This window comes from Marmota monax, unplaced genomic scaffold, assembly GCF_021218885.2.
Source record: "Marmota monax isolate L192 unplaced genomic scaffold, Marmota_monax_Labrador192_F-V1.1 WCK01_AAM20220418_F8-fsc00006, whole genome shotgun sequence".
Taxonomy (NCBI): domain Eukaryota; kingdom Metazoa; phylum Chordata; class Mammalia; order Rodentia; family Sciuridae; genus Marmota; species Marmota monax.
Genome location: NW_026693712.1, coordinates 12,018,836 through 12,039,474, shown reverse-complemented (window position 1 = coordinate 12,039,474; position 20,639 = coordinate 12,018,836). Strand labels below are relative to the sequence as shown.

Genomic DNA, 20,639 nt, shown 5'->3' with positions numbered 1-20,639 from the left:
TTCCCCACTATTAATATAACCCTCTTCATTGCAATTAAGGTTTACTACTAGAGTAAGGAGGTAATTAAGACTCTACATCTTTCTACTGCCATATATAACTAATTAGAACAAATAAAAAACAAACAAACAAAAAAGAAATAACCCAGCTATTCCCCTTCTTGGTCTATTCCCTAAAGACCTAAAAAGAGCATGCTACAGGGACACTGCTACATCGATGTTCATAGCAGCACAATTCACAATAGCAAGACTGTGGAACCAACCTAGATGCCCTTCAATAGACGAATGGATAAAAAAAAATATGTGGCATTTATACACAATGGAGTATTACTCTGCATTAAAAAATGACAAAATCATAGAATTTGCAGGGAAATGGATGGCATTAGAGCAGATTATGCTAAGTGAAGCTAGCCAATCCCTAAAAAACAAATGCCAAATGTCTTCTTTGATATAAGGAGAGTAACTAAGATCAGAGTAGGGACGAAGAGCATGAGAAGAAGATTAACATTTAACAGGGATGAGAGGTGGGAGGGAAAGGGAGAGAGAAGGGAAATTGCATGGAAATGGAAGGAGACCCTCAGGGTTATACAGTGGAGGGGGTAGAGAGAGAGGAGGGGAGGGGAGGGGAGAGGTGGGGAGGGGGGATGGTGGAGGATGGGAAAGGCAGCGGGAGCACAACAGACACTAGTATGGCAATATGTAAATCAATGGATGTGTAACTGATGTGATTCTGCAATCTGTGTATGGGGTGAAGGTGGGAGTTCATAACCCACTTGAATCAAAGTGTGGAATATGATATGTCAAGAAATTTGTAATGTTTTGAACAACCAACAATAAAAAATTAAAAAAAAAAGAAATAAACACACACACACACACACACAAGACTATCTCAAATTTTCACTGAAATCAAGTGGACTTTAAAAACATCAAAGGACAGTGTTTCATACTTGAAATTCTCCTGAAAGAAGTCATTGTGCACTTGTGTCATGCTGATCTGAATAACTTCCAGCCCCTATTTTGAAAAGATACCTCTTGGAATATGACAACTGCGAGAAAACCCGCTAGTATTTTAGCTTCAAGGCACTCCGTAAAACTAGTGGCTCTCTACCACCATCACAATAACCTGATCCATTTTCTATAGAAGCCAAACTCTCAAGAGCACTTGTCATCCTAAAATAAAGATGTTGTGTAGTTGAAATGACTTTATACAACAATAGGGTTTGCAGAAGTAAATTTTGATTGAGAAGTAATGCTTCATGAATAAACTAGTATTTGGAAGAATAGGCCTACTTTTGGATACAAGAAAGCAAAATACACGATTTCTCTTTGTTCCATTCTTCTTCTATAGCTCAATATTATAATTTATTAAAACGAAAGTCACCTCTGTACTCAGGAATTTCTGAAATGACAGATTAAGCAGAATTTTAGCAAACCAAGTTAGATGGCTTCTGAGGGCCACAGCACCCTTTCTTAGATTGCATCAAATTGAGAATTGTTTTGAAAGGCAAAGGACAATAGTTTACTCTTAATTTACATAGATACTTTAAGATATTTCACAATTTCCTGGTTTGACTGGCACCCTGGATTGGTCCATATTTGCTATTTGTAAGACTATATCAAAGAAATAGTCCCCCCCCCAAAAAAAAAAGTCATAACAACTCTGGGAAAAAAATATCTCATTATAGCATACACAGGACAGACTCAAAAACAATTTATATCTAAATAGTGCATTTTTCCCAATAGGTAAATTAAAATTATCCCCAGGATTCCATTATTTAGAAATGTATACAATAATAATCTGATGAAACAATGTTTACCCTAAACATGAAAAGTATGTATTTACACATTTATGATTTTTAAATGTCTCTCTAGGCAATTAAAAAAGAAATATAATGTCATCAGATGTGTTTTCTAATGTCAGAGAACAACTCTTTGTTATTCTCTTTATTTGAGGGTCATTGTGAAGCCAACTCCATGTGAAGACATCACTATTACAAAACCACTAGGAGAAAAGGTGAAAATGGTAGGGTGCTCCTTAGTTTGTTATGCTCTCTAGGTAAATATCAAGTGCTCCTGGGTCTCAGAACAGGTGTGAATACATCTCATTACAGTATGCATAGACCATAATCTGCTGCTGTATGACTGTGCAAGGGGCATGTGTATTTGTGGGGAGGGAGGGGCTGGGGAGGGTGCCAGGACCAAGGGAGTCAAATTAGCTTTCATAAGAAAGTATGATAACTTCCTCCTCTCATTTTCTATATCATGACATTGTTCCATTTCTCATAAGAGTGGTGTAAACTAATGATGTGAAGATCTAAGTCAAGACATGAGTGTCTGATTCTTCTTTTTCTTTCTTTCCTACTATTTTCTGAATTTTAATTGATACATCAATATTATACATGTTAATGATATCTCCATACATGGATACATTGTATAATATTCAAACTTTTGTATGTCCTCACACAGTTTTCTTTTTATAGTGAAAACATTCTTCATAAAACAGAATTTATTTAACAAATTAATTTTTTTAAATATTTGAGCTGCCATTCATAGAATATTTGGTAGAATACTGTGAGGAGTTGACATCGGACAGGCCAAGTATAAATAGCTGGTCTTTGAAACAACTTCTTGGAAATGTTTTCTCTTTAAGGTTATAGTTTTTCATCTTTACATTTATGGTATAGAAAAATAGATTAACTTGCACATGTACAGAAACCACACAAAGACGAAATCTATACTGCAACGAAAATGAAATTGGCTTTTCCGTAAACCAGACCTGAGGGTTTGGAAAACTTAACTAAACTACTTGTTTTTGTTTCCTGTTCTGAAGGCAAATGGCAATACCACAGGATTTAAGGGTTAGCCGTGCAAATCACATACAGTGACATGATTGCTCATTGCCTTCGTCATGTTCAGGTTATTGAACTTGCTTTCTCTGAGTGCCCTCCTCCTCTACAACCGAGCACCCCACAGCTCCTGCTTTTCCTTGAACATATCTGCACTCTCTTGCACACACCTTTGTTCCACTGTTCCCTCTGGTGGGGCCACTCTTGCTCCCTTCCCTTTGCACAACTAGCTTGTGCTTAGTTTCAGCATCTTGCTTGAATGCTACTCTTCCATGACACCTTTGCTGGCAGCCCTAGACTGGACTGTGAACCTCAATTTTATGCACTCACAGAGCAACCTGACTTCTACCATCATGGCCTTATCACTCTGCATTAGAATTGTCTGTTTTTTAGTAGATGACAAACTCTTTAAAATAATCTGTATTGTTCAATGTTGTAGCTGTGGCTCCTAGCAATGACCTTTCAAAACCCACAGTAGTGCTGAAGAGGCAATGAGATGTACTTTCTTACAATTTTTGTTCAGAAGAGATATTTAGCATAACAGTTATATGCTTCTTGGGTACCTTCATGACACAGGGACTGCAATGAACACTTTTACACATCATCCCACTTCATCATTCCAACACCTTTTAGGAGTAGGTACTACCAAAATCCATATCATTAATTCAAGAAGTAAATATCTCAGAATTTAAATTACTTGCACAAGGGCATGAAGTTTTGGGTGGCAGAATCAGGAAACAACCTCAGTTCTATCTGATGCTAACAATAACTGCTCAACAAGGACTCTCTACTGTGCACGTTTTCTGGAGGGTAGTTGAACCAGTGAAAGCTCAATTAATGTGTGGAATGAAGGAGTATAGGGATATATATTTATATTTATAACAATAAAAACTCATTTCTTCTAAGCTGTAACTCATACCCATTTTCTTCTCTTTCTTGTTTTCAATTATTTCCTTTTTAGTTTTTGATGGATCTTTATTTTATTTATTTATAAGCAGTGCTGAGACTTGAACCCCATGCCTCACACATGCTAGGCAAGCACTCTACTATTGAGCCACAACTCCGGCCCTTCAGTTACTTTCTAATAAGCATGAATTCAGGAATTTTTTTTTCTTTGCAAGTATAGTTTATTTTGGGAAATCTTTGCTCTTTCCCGGACATTTCATGATTTAGAAATCTCAAAGTTCACTTGGGTTTGAAATTACCTTTTTCAAAACAAATTCGAATAGCAAAAATGCTCCGTATTTTTTCCTGTATAGACATGGTACTTTTCCTTAAAGTTATTTTGTTTTAATAAAACGATTTCTAGTAGTAACTGTGCAGTATAAAACTTCCAAGACTTTCCCATCAGGTGCTGACTTCTTATAATATGGGAGAACCTTTCCTGTTTGTATATACAGACAGAATTATGTACCCCACATACATAAGAAAGTCTGCTGTGTAGCAGACCTAACTTTTCACAGAACCAAGATCTATGCTCACTATTTCTATAGGAAATACTAGAAATGACAGAAAATCCAGGCAAAAGTAATATATTTTGCAACGATTTTCTTCCAATGAATAACTTATATGTACTTTCCCTCCACATATTGAACAGGTAAGCAGTGTCCAAATTTATCTGTTACATGAGACTCAGAATGTCATAAATACTGGCATTTCAGAGGTTACAAATAGTGTCATTCCAATTAGGGGAAAACTTCATCTCACAGGCTGCTAACACCTGGCTCTGAACATAGCATAGCAAACACAGCAAATTGGATTTTTAAATAAACCTGTTCATGAAAGCTTATATAGTAACTACATTAAATCTTATTTTCCCCTTATTTCATTAAAAAATGATCCTTTCTACCTTCTTTCAAGGTAGGATATTGTCTAAATATAATCTGACATTTAAGAACTTTGCTATTGGATTAGAATACAGAGCTATTAATGAGATTCCTAAATGCTACAGAAGTTTTGATTGATCAAACTCCTTAGGCAAGACAGACCTAATTGATTTCTTCCCCAATTCATCTTCAAACATGGGAACATCAAGCAAGATAAAGGCTCAATTTAATAGGGCTTCACATTTACTGGGCATTGTGGTAATGTTCTTAGCTATTGTTTTACTTACACTATCTTTAAATATTCTTTGGGGTGGTGGACATCAAAAGCCCTACTGTCTTTCCCTTTAATCCATATTTAAAAGTTTGGGAGTACTTGAAAGCAGCAGGTAAACATGGAACATCTTCCTGGAGTACTGATTTTGGACATTTAACACTGAAGAAAAAAGGCAACGTGAAATTTACACTCATTTCTAACAGAACTTTACGTGGCCCATCAATTGCAATTTCCTTCAACTTCTGAATGCTCACTTTAGAAGGGGGTCAGTCACCTTTGCCATCAAGTAAAAGCAATAACCACCTTTTGAGATGTCTATTATCTTTATGCTGACAGGTCTCCTGAGTTCTGAAGTTCTTCCCCAGGTGAACCTCACCTAGCCAGGGTGACGGTAGGGCAGACATTGCTCTAACCCAAGCACCATCTATATTTACAGTATAACCAGTCACATCCGGTTTGTGTGACATGACTCAAACAGGCATAAAAGCAGACACAAGGATTTCAAGTGAAGTCACAGAGGAATGACAGTTTAGAAACTGAGATGGCACAAGCTTCCCTACTCTATTGGTTTTGAGTGCTTATAAACAAGGGAGGAGTGCACTAGCTTAGATATTTAATACAACTTTATTCTGATTCTAAACAAAAAGGAATGGGAATGACAGTAACAAGATTCACCATTGAACATTGTGATGTGACAGTAGTAGTCATATTCGAAACTCAAGAAGGAAACAAGTACGTTCCAAACAGCTAATTATGCAGGTCCAAAAAATGCAGATTTTTTTTAAACATTCGCTCTGAAGCCCATTCATCTCCTTCAGCATTCCATAAATAAAGTACATGTCTGCTCAGCTAGATTTTAGTAAAGTGGCACACATGCATCACACTGACAGTTGCCTATAAAACTAGACTTCTGACGCGGGGCTTCAGCTTCATCTCCTCCCAGGTCATCGTCCTTGTCTGGTAGAGCAGTTGTCTGAGCAACCTCTAAATCATGCTCATATTGCGCTGCCAAAGCGGGGTCCATGCCAACCTCTGGTGGGGCAAGAGCAGGCATGGCAACAAACTCCAAGTCAGAGTCTCCAGTGAGCTTTCTAGCGAGCCAGAGGAAGGGCTTTTCAAAGTTGGAGTTACTTTTGGCTGAGATGTCATAGTGCTGAAGATTCTTCTTTCCCTGGAAGACAACAGATTTTGCCTTCACTTTCCTGTCCTTAATGTCCACTTTGTTGCCACACAACATGATGGGGATGTTTTCACACACTCTACAAAATCTCTATGCCAGTTAGGCACGTTCCTGTAAGTAACTCTTGACATCACATCAAACATGATAACGGCACACTGGGCTTGGATGTAGTAGCCATCCTTCAGGCCGCTGAACTTCTCCTGGCCCACCATGTCCCAGACGTTGAACTTGATGGGCTCTCTGTTGGTATGGAAACTCCCTGCCCAGCGTGGCTATATACTTCTTCTCGAACTTGCTGGTCAGGTGGTGCTTCACGAACATCTTCTTCCCTGTGCTGCTGTCACCCACCAGCAGGAGCTTGTACTGCATCTGCGGCTCCCCCAGTGTGGCCATCACAGCGAACCTTCCAGAAACTGGGAATATTTTGATGCTATGTCTATCTTTTATTTGAGGCAGGAGAAATAAAAAGTTCCCATAATTTCCTAGAATCTTTTTCCTCTCTCTCAGGTAAACCACGGCCAACTCACAAGCTGAGTAGTAAGACAGCACTTTATGTTGTCCACCTTCTTGTCTCCATCTCCTGGCCTGGAGCCTTTCCCACTGTAAATAAAGGATCAACATGGCAGGAAGGAGTTATTAAAGAGATAATGAACTTGAGTGACAGAATTCATTACCATAGAAACAGTAAACTTCAATCATGGAATGAAATTAGAGAATAAAATGGAGGATCTTTGCCAAGATAAGATCTAAAACAAAAATATTTTTTTGGGGGGGGGATTATTATATATACAGTTTCTCAAAGTGATTGTGTTTGTAGAAGTGGACAAACTGGATACAACTGAACACTGAGTTGGATTCAGCAAATCTTGGAACATTTCCTAACTACGAGGCATTGTGCTAGGACCTGGTTATAACTATGGAGTATTTTCTTATTGTTATAAAACCTCAGCTTTCTAATAACAACACGATTTGCATATCAGACCAAGAAAAAATAAAGCTTTATCTTATATACATAGGGCAGAGTGACCTTACTAAAACTAAACTCCAATGAGTCTATTTTTTCTGCTAACACATCTAAAGTTTTCCTACCACTGTCATATTTAGAACTTCAAGCTGTTTTTCATACTATATTTGGTTCTTTAAGATCTTTTCCTCAGCTGGGCATGGTGGCACATGTCTGTCTCAACCACTTGGAAGGCTGAAGCAGGAAAATCATAAGTTTGAGACCAGCCTTGGCAATCTATCAAGACCCTGTTTCAAAACAAATTTAACAAAACTAAAAATACCTGGTGACATAGCTCAGTGATAGAGTGCCCTTGCTTTGTGGTAGAATATATCTTCATTATATTTTCCTCCTGAGTTTCTCAATGAAAAGAACAATGGAAATAAATCCACATGTATGATTTTCTTGAATAACTCCTCTGTGCCAAACTCAAGTTCAGTGTTGTACATTTAATGGTAGGCAAGATGATGCTATATGGAAACTATATTCAATGGGGGAAACAAAGAAAAGGAGTTACACAAACAAAATAGTTATAGCTCCTAAAGAGTGGTGAGACAAGAAATTAGGGTCTACAGCGGAGAACGGAGGGAATGTCGGGGGGAAACAACTTCAGGAAAAAGGTTGAGGTAAGATCACAGTAAATGTGAGCTGAGGAAGGTGAGATGGTGCCAACTGAGGTTTCTGAAAACGTGCATAAATAAGGAAGAGCTATTCAATGTCCACAGTGGGGTGAATTAGGTGTGATATTCAAATAGCAGAAGGCAGGTGGGCTGGAGTGGAGTGAGCAGAGGAACACCAACCCTAGATGAACTGGACAGAGAGGCAGGGGACTGACACCACAAGGCCAGGCTCCTGGAGTAGAGTGTCCTTTTATTCTAAATGCAATGGAACCCAGTGGAGAAATTTATGGCAAGAATGACATGGTTGAATCTGTCTGTTATTAAAGTTTGTGTTGAGAGCCATATGATTTAGATTTTACATCTTAAAAATTCTATGTATCTGGACAAGACTGCGTCAAAGACTTTCTTATTACTTCATCCTTCTGTCCACTAGGGGGCTCCAGAGATTGTCATGATATTATGTGGCCTCCTCTCCCATGTATCTTCGCTGTGCTGTGGCAGTCTCCAACAGCTGTTTAAGACAGGAACACCAACAAAAGAGTGAGCATAACTGAATGAATTAAAGATAAAAACATCATCCGCTCTTTTAAACAGCAGTCATTGAAAAGACTGCAAATTATAGAGTAATAAGGATCATGTTTTTCTACAAAATTTATGATATATCAAGCCTGTACTGCATTAGAACTGATTAGTTTTTGGATGAAAGTGACTGAACCAACAGAAGAATGATTTATACAACAGGTATGAGAAGCATTAGTACATAACTTGGTTGTCTGTTCATTGAAATCACAACCTTAATAATTGCCAGTTTCTGAGTGCTTACTCTGTGTTGCCTACCAACCTATCAAATGCATTTTATATGAACATACATACATATATGTAAAATGCATTATATACATATAATATCTCATTTAAGCTTCCATCAATCACAGGTGACAGAGATGACATTGGTCCCTTCACTGAAATTATAAAACTAAAAGATCAAGGTCTCTAAATTGGCCACTATCTCAGAGACTTAAGTGGCAGTCTGAGCATTTGGTGAGACTGTGACTCCAAACCCTCTACACCAAACAGAATACCACAATGAAGACGTTTCCAGGAGCTTCAGGTCCTGTCTCAGCCCAGTTTCTTGAAGTTTCCATTTGTTTGGTGATTAAATGGATATCAGTATGTCCTCAGAGTGAAAAGATCATAATAGGTTCAGCAAATTTATACTGCATGCCCAATGCCATGAAGATAATTAGTTTTGTGAACTACTAAAGGTTACACAAAACAACAAGTTTTTTGACAGGTTCCTGATATCCACTTTAAAAACCATACCCTCTGCCAAAAAATAAATCCCTTAAATAGTCTACTTTTTTCCTGAACTTGACTGATTTTAGCTCTCTTTTGCATCTTGCCCCAATTTCACATTAAATGTTAATTTATAGCATCAAATCTTCCAGACAGGATCTTTGTACCACAACAAAAGGTACAAAGAACAGCAGCATGGCAAGTAAGTGTCTACCCAGCTCTGTCACTAACTCACTTTGGCAAATCCTTTCTTCTGGACCCCAAATGCAAAATAAGCAAGTGAATTAACTACAGTTGAAAGTTATTGTAAAATACTAGGGAAGAACTAACCTATGTCTGAGATGAGAAAAAGAACAGGGAGGAGCTTTGAGGACAATGGAGTTATCCTGAAATATTCCTTTAATGAGTACATTGTGAGAATTGACTCAGTGCTTTCACAGTTATTTGAGATATTTAAGATTCATCAAGCACCATTCTAAGAGTCAGTTGTAAAAATGGTGTACCAGGCCCGTGGAGCTTCTGTACTCTCTGGAAGTTTCCATCTAGATAGATCAAACAGCAGGAGTCTGAAAAAGACATTCAACCACAGACACATGACTGCTTGTCCAACACAGTTTAACATTTTTTTCAAGTTGCCAGTAGGAAATGGAATACATAAGTCTTGTTTCCAGTTTCTCTTTACAAATCTGAGTATCTGGCATTGCCACGAGGCAGGGAATTGTGAATCTGCATAGAAGCAGTTCCCACCAAACCCCCATACTAGGCTCACACTGTCCTAGTCTCTCTGCCCCACCACAGTCCCTGTCACACACCCTCACCATTTTAGAAGCAACTGATGAGCTAGTTCTCCCTTGATTTAAGTGTGTGTCACTCCTGGATTAGAGTAAAGCAATAACAAGTTATTTCCACCGTGTTGGTCATTACGAAGGGAATTAGAGGAAGCAGTCATAGCAGAGAATATGAACACTTACACCCGCGTTGCCATCTTCTTTGCGCTTCTTATCCCTGGCACCCACTTTCACAAAGAGACTGTGAAGGTAATGAAGACCGTGGGAAAATTGGAGCAGGGAGTCAGTGGGTCTACACAATGTTCTCTCCTCTCATTGTTAGGCTACACTGGGCAATATTTCCTGTCTCTGAGCCTCAATTCCCTCAGCAATAAAATGAGTAAATATACCAGCCCCATACTCCTTAAAGGGTCTTTCCTGTGAGAACTGGTAAAATTCTCATTCTGTTGGATTTTCCCCATTCCCCAGAGAAGTCTTAAGGGAAGTCTTGCCTCTCCGCATCTAAGATCTGCAGGCGGCTACCTGCCACCACCACACCCACCCCCAACGCAGCGCTACGCGGGTCCTTTCCAGGGGTCACTTCAGGGGAACTCCGCCCCAGTCCGGGAAGTTTGGGAGCGCTCTGCGACGGGGAGGCTCCGGACCCGGCCGGGGCGCGGCTGGATCCCCGCCGTCGGCTTGGAACCGCGCCCACAGCCCTCTCCTCCCGCCTGGCTCTCCCCGGGGCCCTTGTCCGGCCTCTGCGAGAGACGCACGGTCCCCCGGCGACTGGCTCTCACCCAGGCGACTGCCCGACGGTTTCTGGGGAGGGCGCCGACTGGGACGCGGGTTGGCAAGCTGCTCCTCGCCTCCCTCCCTGGTGGGGGAACAGCCCCACCTCCACGCGCGCTCGGGCGGCGCTCGGACCCTTCCACAGCTGCAGGTGCCAGTGAGCCCCAACGCAGCGCCACGTCGCCCTGCCCCGCGCTCGCAGTCGCCGCCGCTGTGTCCAGGAAGGTAGGTGCCTTTCCTTTATCTCCTTGCTGTCTGAGTTCTCTTCTCCCGCTCCCTGGATGGAAGCATCATTCTGAGCTGCATGGGAGAAGTGAAGGATGAATGGGGACCAAGTGAGTGGTGAAATGCATATATTCCTCCTGCTCCTACTGTATAATAAGGTAGCCCTACTGGGAAACTAGGAAGTGAAGTGTAAAGAGAGATAAGAGGAAGGCAACAGGGTGAGATAATCCACACGACCAGACGCAAGATGGGACCAATCCTAGCTACCCTGCACCTCACCTGCTCCCTGAGCCCCACACTGACTCAGGCCCAGACATAGATTTCAATAAATATTTGCAAGGTTGAGAGGTATTTCTTCTTTTTTCCCCTATCCAACTTCAAAACAAGCAAAATCTACTTTTGATGGTTTTCTTCAGAACCCCACAAGGCTGCAGTATTTGAATATTTTTACGTGGGAGAGTAAAATGTGTTGCATTCACATAACGGACTGCTATACATCACTTAAAAATCAGAAATCAGTTTGGTGGGGAGGTAACCCAGAGAGATAGAGGATCGCATGCTCTATGCCAGCCTTGCAATTTAGCAAAACTCTCAGCAACTTAAAGAGACCTTGTCTCAAAATTAAAAATGAAAGGTGGATATGTAGCAAAGTGGTAAAGTGCCTCTGGATTCAAACCACAGTACCCTACCCCCCTGACTCCCAAAAAAGAAAGCAGAGATCAACATATATGAACCCTTAAATCTTAAAAATATAATGGCAAATGAGCATAGCAAGATGCAATTTTACATGTCATATGACATGTAAAATTGTAGAAAGTGGAGTGTAAAAGGTACATCAGATTCATGATTGTGGCTGTCTTTGGGAAGTATGATGGGGAATCAATATGGCACAAGAGTTAATGTGGAAATAATATTTACCTATAATTTTTGATATCTAAAAATAATGAAGCAAGATTGAAAATACAAATAAAAATTACTGAGTGTGTTGTTAACTTGGATATTTTTCATAATATTTCCTTATTTCAAAACTCTGTTTCTTCACTGGTTTGAACAGGGGGAATGGGGGAAGGGAGGGGAGATGGGAATGGGAAAGACATTATGAATCAGACATAACTTTCCTATGTTCATATATGAACATCAGACCAGTGTAACTCCACATCATGTAAAACCACAAGAATGGGAAGTCCATGTATGTGTGATATGTCAAAATACATTCTACTGTCATGTATAACTAAAAAGAACAAAAAAAAAATCTGTTTCTAAATATTTCTCAATTTAAGTGCCCAAATAAAGAGAAATACGATATACCTATGCCCATGTTGTGACAATGAAATCTAAACAGTTTTATCAGAAGTTGCAGCCTTCTTGCATGACACTTTATGTTCTCCAGTTCTAGAAGATGATACCTCTTCACCCAGAAGCCTTAGCTGCACAAAGAAGTTCACTTCCTGCCAAATCCCAAGAGTATTGTCCAAAGGTGAAATATTGATATTGGAAAACTAGTCTGCAGTTAATAATCTGAAAATTGGCCTTGTCATGGTAGAATCTGAACACTCCCTGTGTTCCTGCAAGACAAATATCTCTTCCTTTTTATGTGTTCTACATTTAGGATTTTCATTTCTATGCATGGAGGCAGCCCTCTTAATGCTTATCTAATGCTGTTGACTTAAAACCAGGAGATGAGGAAAGGTAGGGTATTTGTTAGAAGAGAGACCTATAGTTCTACTGGCTTTTTTTTTTTTTTTTGGCAGAATGGAAAGAATGCCTCTTGATTTTTCCAGCCAGAGGAAGATTGATTTCTTTTTGGATATGCGGCTAACTTATTTAATTTAATTAAATTAACTAAATTTAACTGGGGGAGAGACAGAGGAGGGCAATCCTAGACGGGATTGTGTAGGTTAGGCCCAATGGAGAAGATATTAAACCATCACCCAATAATCCAACCTGCTGCCCCTCCTCTAAACATCCACAAAAGTGGTCCCCCCATTTATGTTTTTTCTTCTCACTAAAAATCACTGAGTCTGTGTGAACAAATTATCTGCACCTCAGAATGAAACTCTTTGATGTGAAAAATTGTGATAACATTCCTTCCTCTTTTTCCTTCTGATTTGACAACTTGCAAGGTCAATGCTTGGTACCTTTTATGTCACAGCAAGACCAGCTACTTGAAAAAAAACTCAGGTATGAAGAAAAATACGAGAATGATAGGACTGTAGTGTGGTGTAAAAGCTACAAGTACTCCGATTTTAGGCGCAAAATGAGAGAATATAGTCCCAGTCTATAACATTAACAATTGCAATTCCTTAAAATTCATGTTCTCCTTAGGATCAATCACTTCATTAGATCCTTATACTATTCCCCTCTTGTTAGAGACACAAAGTGCATCCCACTTGCTTCTTGATTGCCTTTCCTGCAAGAGTTTAAGTTCTTTTTGATTTCTTAATCTAGAAAGACAATTGAGTTTTTCTGTCCTCCTGGGTCTCAATAATCCCACTGAGTTTCCGTCAGCCACCTGTTACCACCTGCCCCCATCCTCCTCTCTTTCATCCCATTTAATTGGTTGTTTCCTAATTGCTGACTCTTTCTTTGCTCTCCATTTAATGATTCTTTTTAAAGTCTATAAGGCATTTTGCCAGCAATTGGCTTTTAGTATGAAAAGTAGCATTTCCTTAATGAGTCTGCTTTCCAAATGAAAGCTGTACTTACATTTTCCTAATGGGGAAATGAGCTTTTCTTCTACACTTGCTGAGGGGCTTCCCAAGCTCTTTTTCAAGAATTCATCCACAATGCATGTTAAGTTAGACCCTTGCTTCAATTCTGCCTCCAATCTGTATTTCCTTCAAGTGTAAAAAGTCTAAGAGGAAATCAATCGACAGGTGTGTAAAAAGTCCAAGAGGCAATCAACCGGCAGGTGTCAACACTTAAAAAATCATGCACACTAAGGAAAACTGCTATTAGCAAAGTGGCAGGAGCTGATATTAATTCTTTGTGTACTATGTGCCAAGCATCATGTTAATCGCCTTGTAGAAATTGTCTCATTAAATATATCCATGAGCCATCTTTGTCCCAATCAAGAAATTTTCTCAGACCATATAGCTGAGCTGAATTTTAAAATATTATTTTGTAAAATGGTCAGTTTTACTCTTTTGTTAATTTAAAGATCTGGTCCTCTATCCCATGTTTCTACTTGGTAACAATCTCTTGATCTTAGAATAGTTAAGTCCTCACAGTGCACTAGTGGTCAATACCTGATCTGGTTTGCTCATTTGCATGAACTCCTGCCACTTAGAGCCATCTGAACTTGAGACTCCAGAGGAAGACAAGTTATTTCCCCATTCTGGAGGCCAGAGGCTAAGTAACTGTTCTCAAGCTGTGATCATTGTCAGTTTTAGTACTGGAACATGGGCTGCTGATTGTCTTTACCAACTCCAGAGAAAGTAAGATTCTTCATTGTTATGTTGTAAAGGGGAATAAGGCCATAACTGTATAGTTTTGAAGGATTTTAATCTCTCAGATACATCATTTAATTTTAGACAACAATTACTAAGCACTTATGCTGTGAAAACACTTTGCTGAATAAATGTATCTTAGGCTATGTTTATGTACCTCAACACATAAAGGCATGTATTTTTTATAAATGGTGTAACATATACATAAATACTATATAATGGACATTTAGTCATATATAGGAGCTAGTCATATATAAAATTATATATATATACATATATACATGCCTACATGCGTGTATATCTGTGTGTGTGTATATATATATATATATATATGTATACATATACTTGTGTATATATGTATACATATATATATACACTTACGAAGAGTTGAATGTATGTGTTTCACATTTAAGTCTCCTTTGAGGTAAGGACCATTATCATTTCCAAGTTCAGGGGAAGGAAAAAAATGAAACACATTTACAAAAGTTCACCCACTTTCTGGTGTGGTAAAGCCCAACCCAGAAAGTGCTTCTTTTACTGTGGGGTACCTTCTGGGTCAGGAGGAAAAACATGGCAAATGCAGCCTTATGACTAAAAAGGTGAAGTTGCATATAACATAAAAAGAAAAATATAAAATTAGCGTATTTTCTAAAGTCTATAAATATTCACAAATATTATTTTGTCTTACAATTAAATAAAGCATTTCTAGGCTCATTTTAAAATTTTCTTCATACTTGGAAAACTATTTTGTTTTCCTCCTACTTTGTAAGTCCAGGTTTGCTAATGATGAAGCCATGTGGCAGGTTCTTCTATTGCTTGCTGTCTTATTACTTCTAAAATCATAATTTGCAAGGACAAAAATTTCTACTGCAGTGATACAGATTAGGTTAATATTTTGCCAGCCTCTACTCAGGACCTCTAGAGTATACCATATATTAAAGATATCATTTCTTTTTCTTTCCTAGATACCCAGCTAAGTTTCTGGGGCTTGTTTTGAGCAAAGATGAGTATTTCTTCCTGGATGATATAACTGGAGAGTCCAGATTTGGACAGACTTGATCATGGGAGCCAATACCTCAAGCAAACCACCAGTATTTGATGAAAATGAGGATGGTAAGAGATGTGGGGCAGTGGCTTGAAAAAAATGGAATTTTGTGACATTCAAATATGAACTTTTAGTTTTATAAGTAAATGCAAGCATGGTCTATAGGCCCTTTAAGGAAAAAGGTACAATTGCAAAAGTAAGGTCAAGGACCCTGTATGCTACAGTTGGGTTGGACTTTTCACTTTCTGTGGGACCTTTGGCAGATTGATGGATTGATTGACTTCTTTTATTCATTTATTTATTTATTGTGGTACTGGGTATTGAACCCAGGGATGCTTTATGCTTTACCACTGAGCTACATACTGCCTTTTTAATTTTTTTTTTTTTATATTGAGACACAGTTCCCCAAGTTGCTGAGGCTGGCCTTTAACTTCTTCTTATTATTTTTAAAAATATTTTTTAGTTGTAATTGGATGCAGTACCTTCTTCTTTTTTTTTTTAATGTGGTGCTGAGGATCAGACCCAGCGCTTCGCACATGCTAGGCGAGCACTCTACCAATTAGCCACAACCGCAGCCCCTGGCCTTTAACTTTTGATCCTCCTACCTCAGCCTGTCACATGGCTGGGATTACAGGCCTGTGTCACTGCATCCAACTGGCAGATTTTTAATCACAACTATACCAATGTCCTCCCTTGTCTAAAGGGAGCTGTGGTTGGGCACATGTTGGAGAATTCAATGATTTGTTTGTTCTCTATGCTGTTCCCTTGACAGCTGACGTTACCCTCATTGCTAGTTATAGTAATTTTTTGTAGTATCAAATTAAATGTGAATGATTGATATGCTTTATAATACAAGTTATTGTACCTTGTATAACTTGTTCTGTATTTTAATAATTCTAATAAATAATTCTGAGTTTCCAACTGTCATGCTTCAGGGTTCTAGACAAATCTCAAATGCTAGTTCATAGAAAAAAAATTCAGTTTTATTGGAGAAAAGGGAAACTTCCCAGGCCAGGTTCAGCAAGACAGGAAGTAAAACCCTAAGTCTTCCTGATTTTCCTGTCATCCCCCCAGTGAAGAATGATGTCACAGGCCTGGACCTGCCCATGCCATATTTCTTCTTGTAGTGGAAGCATGAGCAGCCTTGTCGGAGTGTGTAGAATGGCAGCTGTTGGTAGGTTGTCTTAGAAAAAGAAAGTCCCAGGTTCCAGAGAGTAAGTTGTTTAGACCTCCAAGATAGAATCTCCAGAATAATTTCCAGGAGTTCTGCTAATTGGACCACAAAGGGAAAGAATGAGCTCAAGTTCAGGAGATCTAATGCCAATCCTACTGCGAGCTACCCATGAGGCTCAAGAAGTTTATTTACTCATTTAATCTTCAATTTCCTCATCAATAAAGTGAGGGGATCCGGTAAACTTCAAGGTTCTTTCCAATTGAAAAATGGATCATTTTGAGGACTTGAACCTACTTTGCAAAATTATGAAGCAGCCTCTAAATCATCATTGTAAGTTTATGGTGTTGGCCTGTGTGTCTGCTGAAATAGACTGCAAATAGCAGCAGCTGATCCAGAAAGGACGTGCTTTTCCTTTCTGTGTAACAATCCAGACATAAGGACTCCAGGGTGTGGGGCCACAAAGGGTTAGGGACCCTGGCTCTAGCTGCCTTGCTTTTTTCCATCTCTGCAGTGGCGCCCACCCTCATGCCTCAGGATAGCTCACTTCCACATTCAAATTCCTGCCAGTGAAAAAGGAGAACAGTCAGGGAGGTTGTGTTCACCCCTTTTAAGGATTTGACCTGGCCTGTCACTTTCACTCACATGCACTTATCTAGTTATAAGAAAGACCAGGAAGTGTAACTGGTGTGTTATCTTGTGTGGTCACAAACCTTCTAAAAATAAGAAGTTCTCTTTATGACAAGAGAAGGGGAGAATCAGCAGTTCGTCATAGTTGCAAAACAGTTATATTTGCTATGGTCGAGGGACACAATCTTAGTTTTGAATATTTGGATGGAACCACCTTTAAATGCAAACCATATAACTGATCAGTATGCCTTGTTCAAGCTATTTACTATCAGCCTTACTACCTGCATCCTTACTGCCTACATAAAATATTCCGCAGGGACCACAAAATTACATAGCTGGAAAGACCTTAAGAAAAAACACTTTCCATTGTTATTTTTGTTGCCTTACTTTGTTTCACCAAGTAGTAAAAGCAAGGATCTAGAGACCGATGATATTACATGACTTTTCTGTCTCTGAAGTGGAAAGACAAGTCAAACATGCTTTTCATTTATTTGGTTCACTCTGCTCCCTATGGCTTCAGAGCTAATGTTTGGCCAGTCACTGTGGTCCACATCTGTTAATCTCAGTAACCTGGGAGGCTAAGGAAGAAGGATCACAAGTTCAAGACCAGCCTCTGCAAGTTAGTGCGGCCCTAACCAACTTAGTGGAGACCTTGTCTCAAAATTAAGAACTTCAAAAGGGTTAATGCTTGTTTTTTTGCACAAGGCAGGCCTTCATAGAACAGAATGGAAAGGAAAGGCCAGCTTCACGCTTATAATTTGCTGGGGATACATGTGATTTGAAGATACTAGGATAGCATTATGATGAGAAAATGCAGCCAGCCGTTCGCATAAGATACCCAAAGATTGTGAAAACTGGAAAATAAAGTGTCACTTTCCAACTGTCTTCAAGGACTATTAAAAAAAAACTAAGTTGGAAGAGAGTTAGGCTTCAGAAGCAGCCAAATGTTTCTTAAAATCCATTTTGTTCCATTGTCCCAGATTTGGAATACCTATAAAAATTGAAATATAGTATGCAATATATAATGTGATTATATCATATGATATGGTTATATTATATTGTATGATTATGTTACATATCATATAATCATGTGATCAGAATATAATTATTATAATATTTTATAATTAACATTAATATGACAATATATTATAGATTAAATTTAATCAGTTAATATTGATTAGTAAAATAATATATACTATCTAGATTACGATGTCCAACCTATTTTAATGCACTAGTGTCAATTTTATTGAGATATTCGGACTTAAAATCTCAGGAGTTAATGTATTAACAATGAATAATTGCCTATATCATAACATTGCTTGATGAGTATGAGTTTGTCAAAGATACTGCATTTAATTTCCATATTAATTTATTTGTTTGTAAGATTCTTGAAGTTTGGAAGGAAAAATATACTTTGGCTTATTTATTCAGTAAATCTTATAAGGTTAGTTTGGCTTCTTGCGGGGTTCTGGATTGAGCATGGTGTAAATTTCATTTAATTGCTCAGAAGCTTCTGACCAAGAAGGGCAGAAACAACACAAAACAACTTACTAATCAAGGAACAGTAATGTCTATCTCATTTTTGATAGCTGTATTTTTACATAAATGATCAAACTGGGCCAGAATCTAGGGCACTAAAATGAGCCAATTTAATTACTTTAAAAATGTTGCAGATAAGAATCCCAATATGTGACCAAAAAAAGTGTTTAATATTTCCCTCAGGTTATTTGATACTCACAATATATAGATTAGAAAATAAAAAGATTTTTGTTTGTTTGTTTTTGGTTCTAGGAATTTAGCCTGGGGGTACTCAACCTCTGAGCCACATCCCCAGCCCTTTTTATTTTTTATTTTGAGACAGGGTATCCCTAAATTGCTTAGGGCCTCACTAAATTGCTGAGGCTGGCCTTGAATTTACAATCCTCCTGCCACAGCCTCCAGAGTCTCTGGAATTACAGGAGTGTGCCACTGTGCCCTTTAAACTGGTTCATCAGTTATCATTTCATGATTTCTTTCTCAGTGTTTTTGTTCACTCTGGAGTGAAAAGATAAGGTGTTGGCTGTCCCTTAAAATAAGCTGTTCTTGCTAGAATTCATCCTGACACTTGCATTTTATGGTTCCATCTGATCTTGAAAGAGTCACTCTAGTAGTTGCTTATGTTGATCTTCAGTGAACACAAAGTATGACATTTATAGTTCAGGGAACTGAACAAGGTCTGCTTATTTGGTTCCTGTTGTCTTTTAGAAAGTAGGTGGCAAATGATGACTTTTGTGGTTATAGCTTTTATATTTCAGTACACACCTAAGTCCTAATTGTTTCTTTTCTTGTGGTAAAATAAACACACTATATTGACCATTTTAAGTGTCCAGTTCTCTGGCAGTAAGTGTATTCCTAATGTTAAACCCCCATCTTCTTCCTAAGCACCCTTGCCTCTTTCTAAACTGAATTATGTCCACTAGACCATAAGTTTCCAATTCCTCACTCCTCCCCACCCTGGCAACCACCATTGGACTTTAGGTCTCTATGAATTAGGCTGTTCTGAAAATCTTAGGTAAATAGAATCATATAAAATTCATCCTTTTACATCCAGCGTACTTCATTTAGCATAATGTTTTCAAGGTTCATATGTGCTTTGGCATGTGTCAGAATTTGATAATATTCCTTTGTATATACATATGATATTTTATTTACTTTTTTGTCAATCAAAGAATATTTGGTGGTTTCCATTTTTTGATTATTGTAAATAATGTCACTATAAATCCTAGTACATAAATATCCATTCAAGCCCATTTTCAATTCTTTGGGGGGCATGTACCTAGAAGTAGAATTGCAGAATCATATGCTAATTATTTTTTCTTCTCTGAGGAACCCCTATACTGTCTTCTACCTAATTATGTCACATGTTTTAGCTGGGGAGGAATGATAGGCGAACATGAGCTCTAATATTGGAAAGACACACCCAGGTTCAAATATCAGCTCTGCCACATACTATTGATGTATGTGTTTTTATGAGAAAAATCAAAGGGGAAGTAGCCCAATGAACCCTTATCAGACTCTAGAGTCACTTTGACTAATTTCAAGGTTTTCTAAAGGTTTAACTAAATGACTTTATCATCTCTATGTTATATATATTTTCAGAGTACCATGAAAAGTCTCAAAACCTAAATAACTACTAATGAATTAATTTGGGGGGGTCTATGGGGTAATTTATTCAACCTCTATGAACTTCACTTTCTTTCATATGTAAAACACAATAGGGCATACTTCAATGGGTAATTGTGAGGATGAAATAAAATAATGCAAGTAAAATACTTAGCAAGGTATTTACCCTAAAGTAACGACCCAATTAACACGAATAGTGTTGTTTACTAGCATCAGAGTCTCTTAGCATGGATGCTTCAAAATACTTCCTTTTGTGAAAGAAACAAAATTGACTTACGGCAACTCAGTAGATGCTGTGGTCAATATGCCTTGCTCCTGATTCTACCAATCAAAGCAGACTGACAGAATGGCAGATTTTA

The 20,639-nt window shown here is 38.4% G+C and overlaps 1 protein-coding gene and 1 pseudogene across 1 annotated transcript in view; one reads left to right on the top strand and one right to left on the bottom strand.

Annotated features, from left to right (window-relative positions):
- Positions 1-5,548: 5,548 nt before the first annotated feature.
- On the bottom strand, positions 5,549-11,131 carry LOC124103661 (GTP-binding nuclear protein Ran-like; annotated as a pseudogene).
- Stk32a (serine/threonine kinase 32A) overlaps positions 10,411-20,639 on the top strand; it is a 123,535-nt gene continuing 113,306 nt past the window's right edge. The window contains exons 1-2 of the mRNA XM_046460396.2: positions 10,411-10,823; positions 15,238-15,385. Coding sequence (XP_046316352.1) covers positions 15,334-15,385 — 52 coding nt within the window. The 5' untranslated portion in view covers positions 10,411-10,823; positions 15,238-15,333. The remainder of the gene's footprint in view (positions 10,824-15,237; positions 15,386-20,639) is intronic.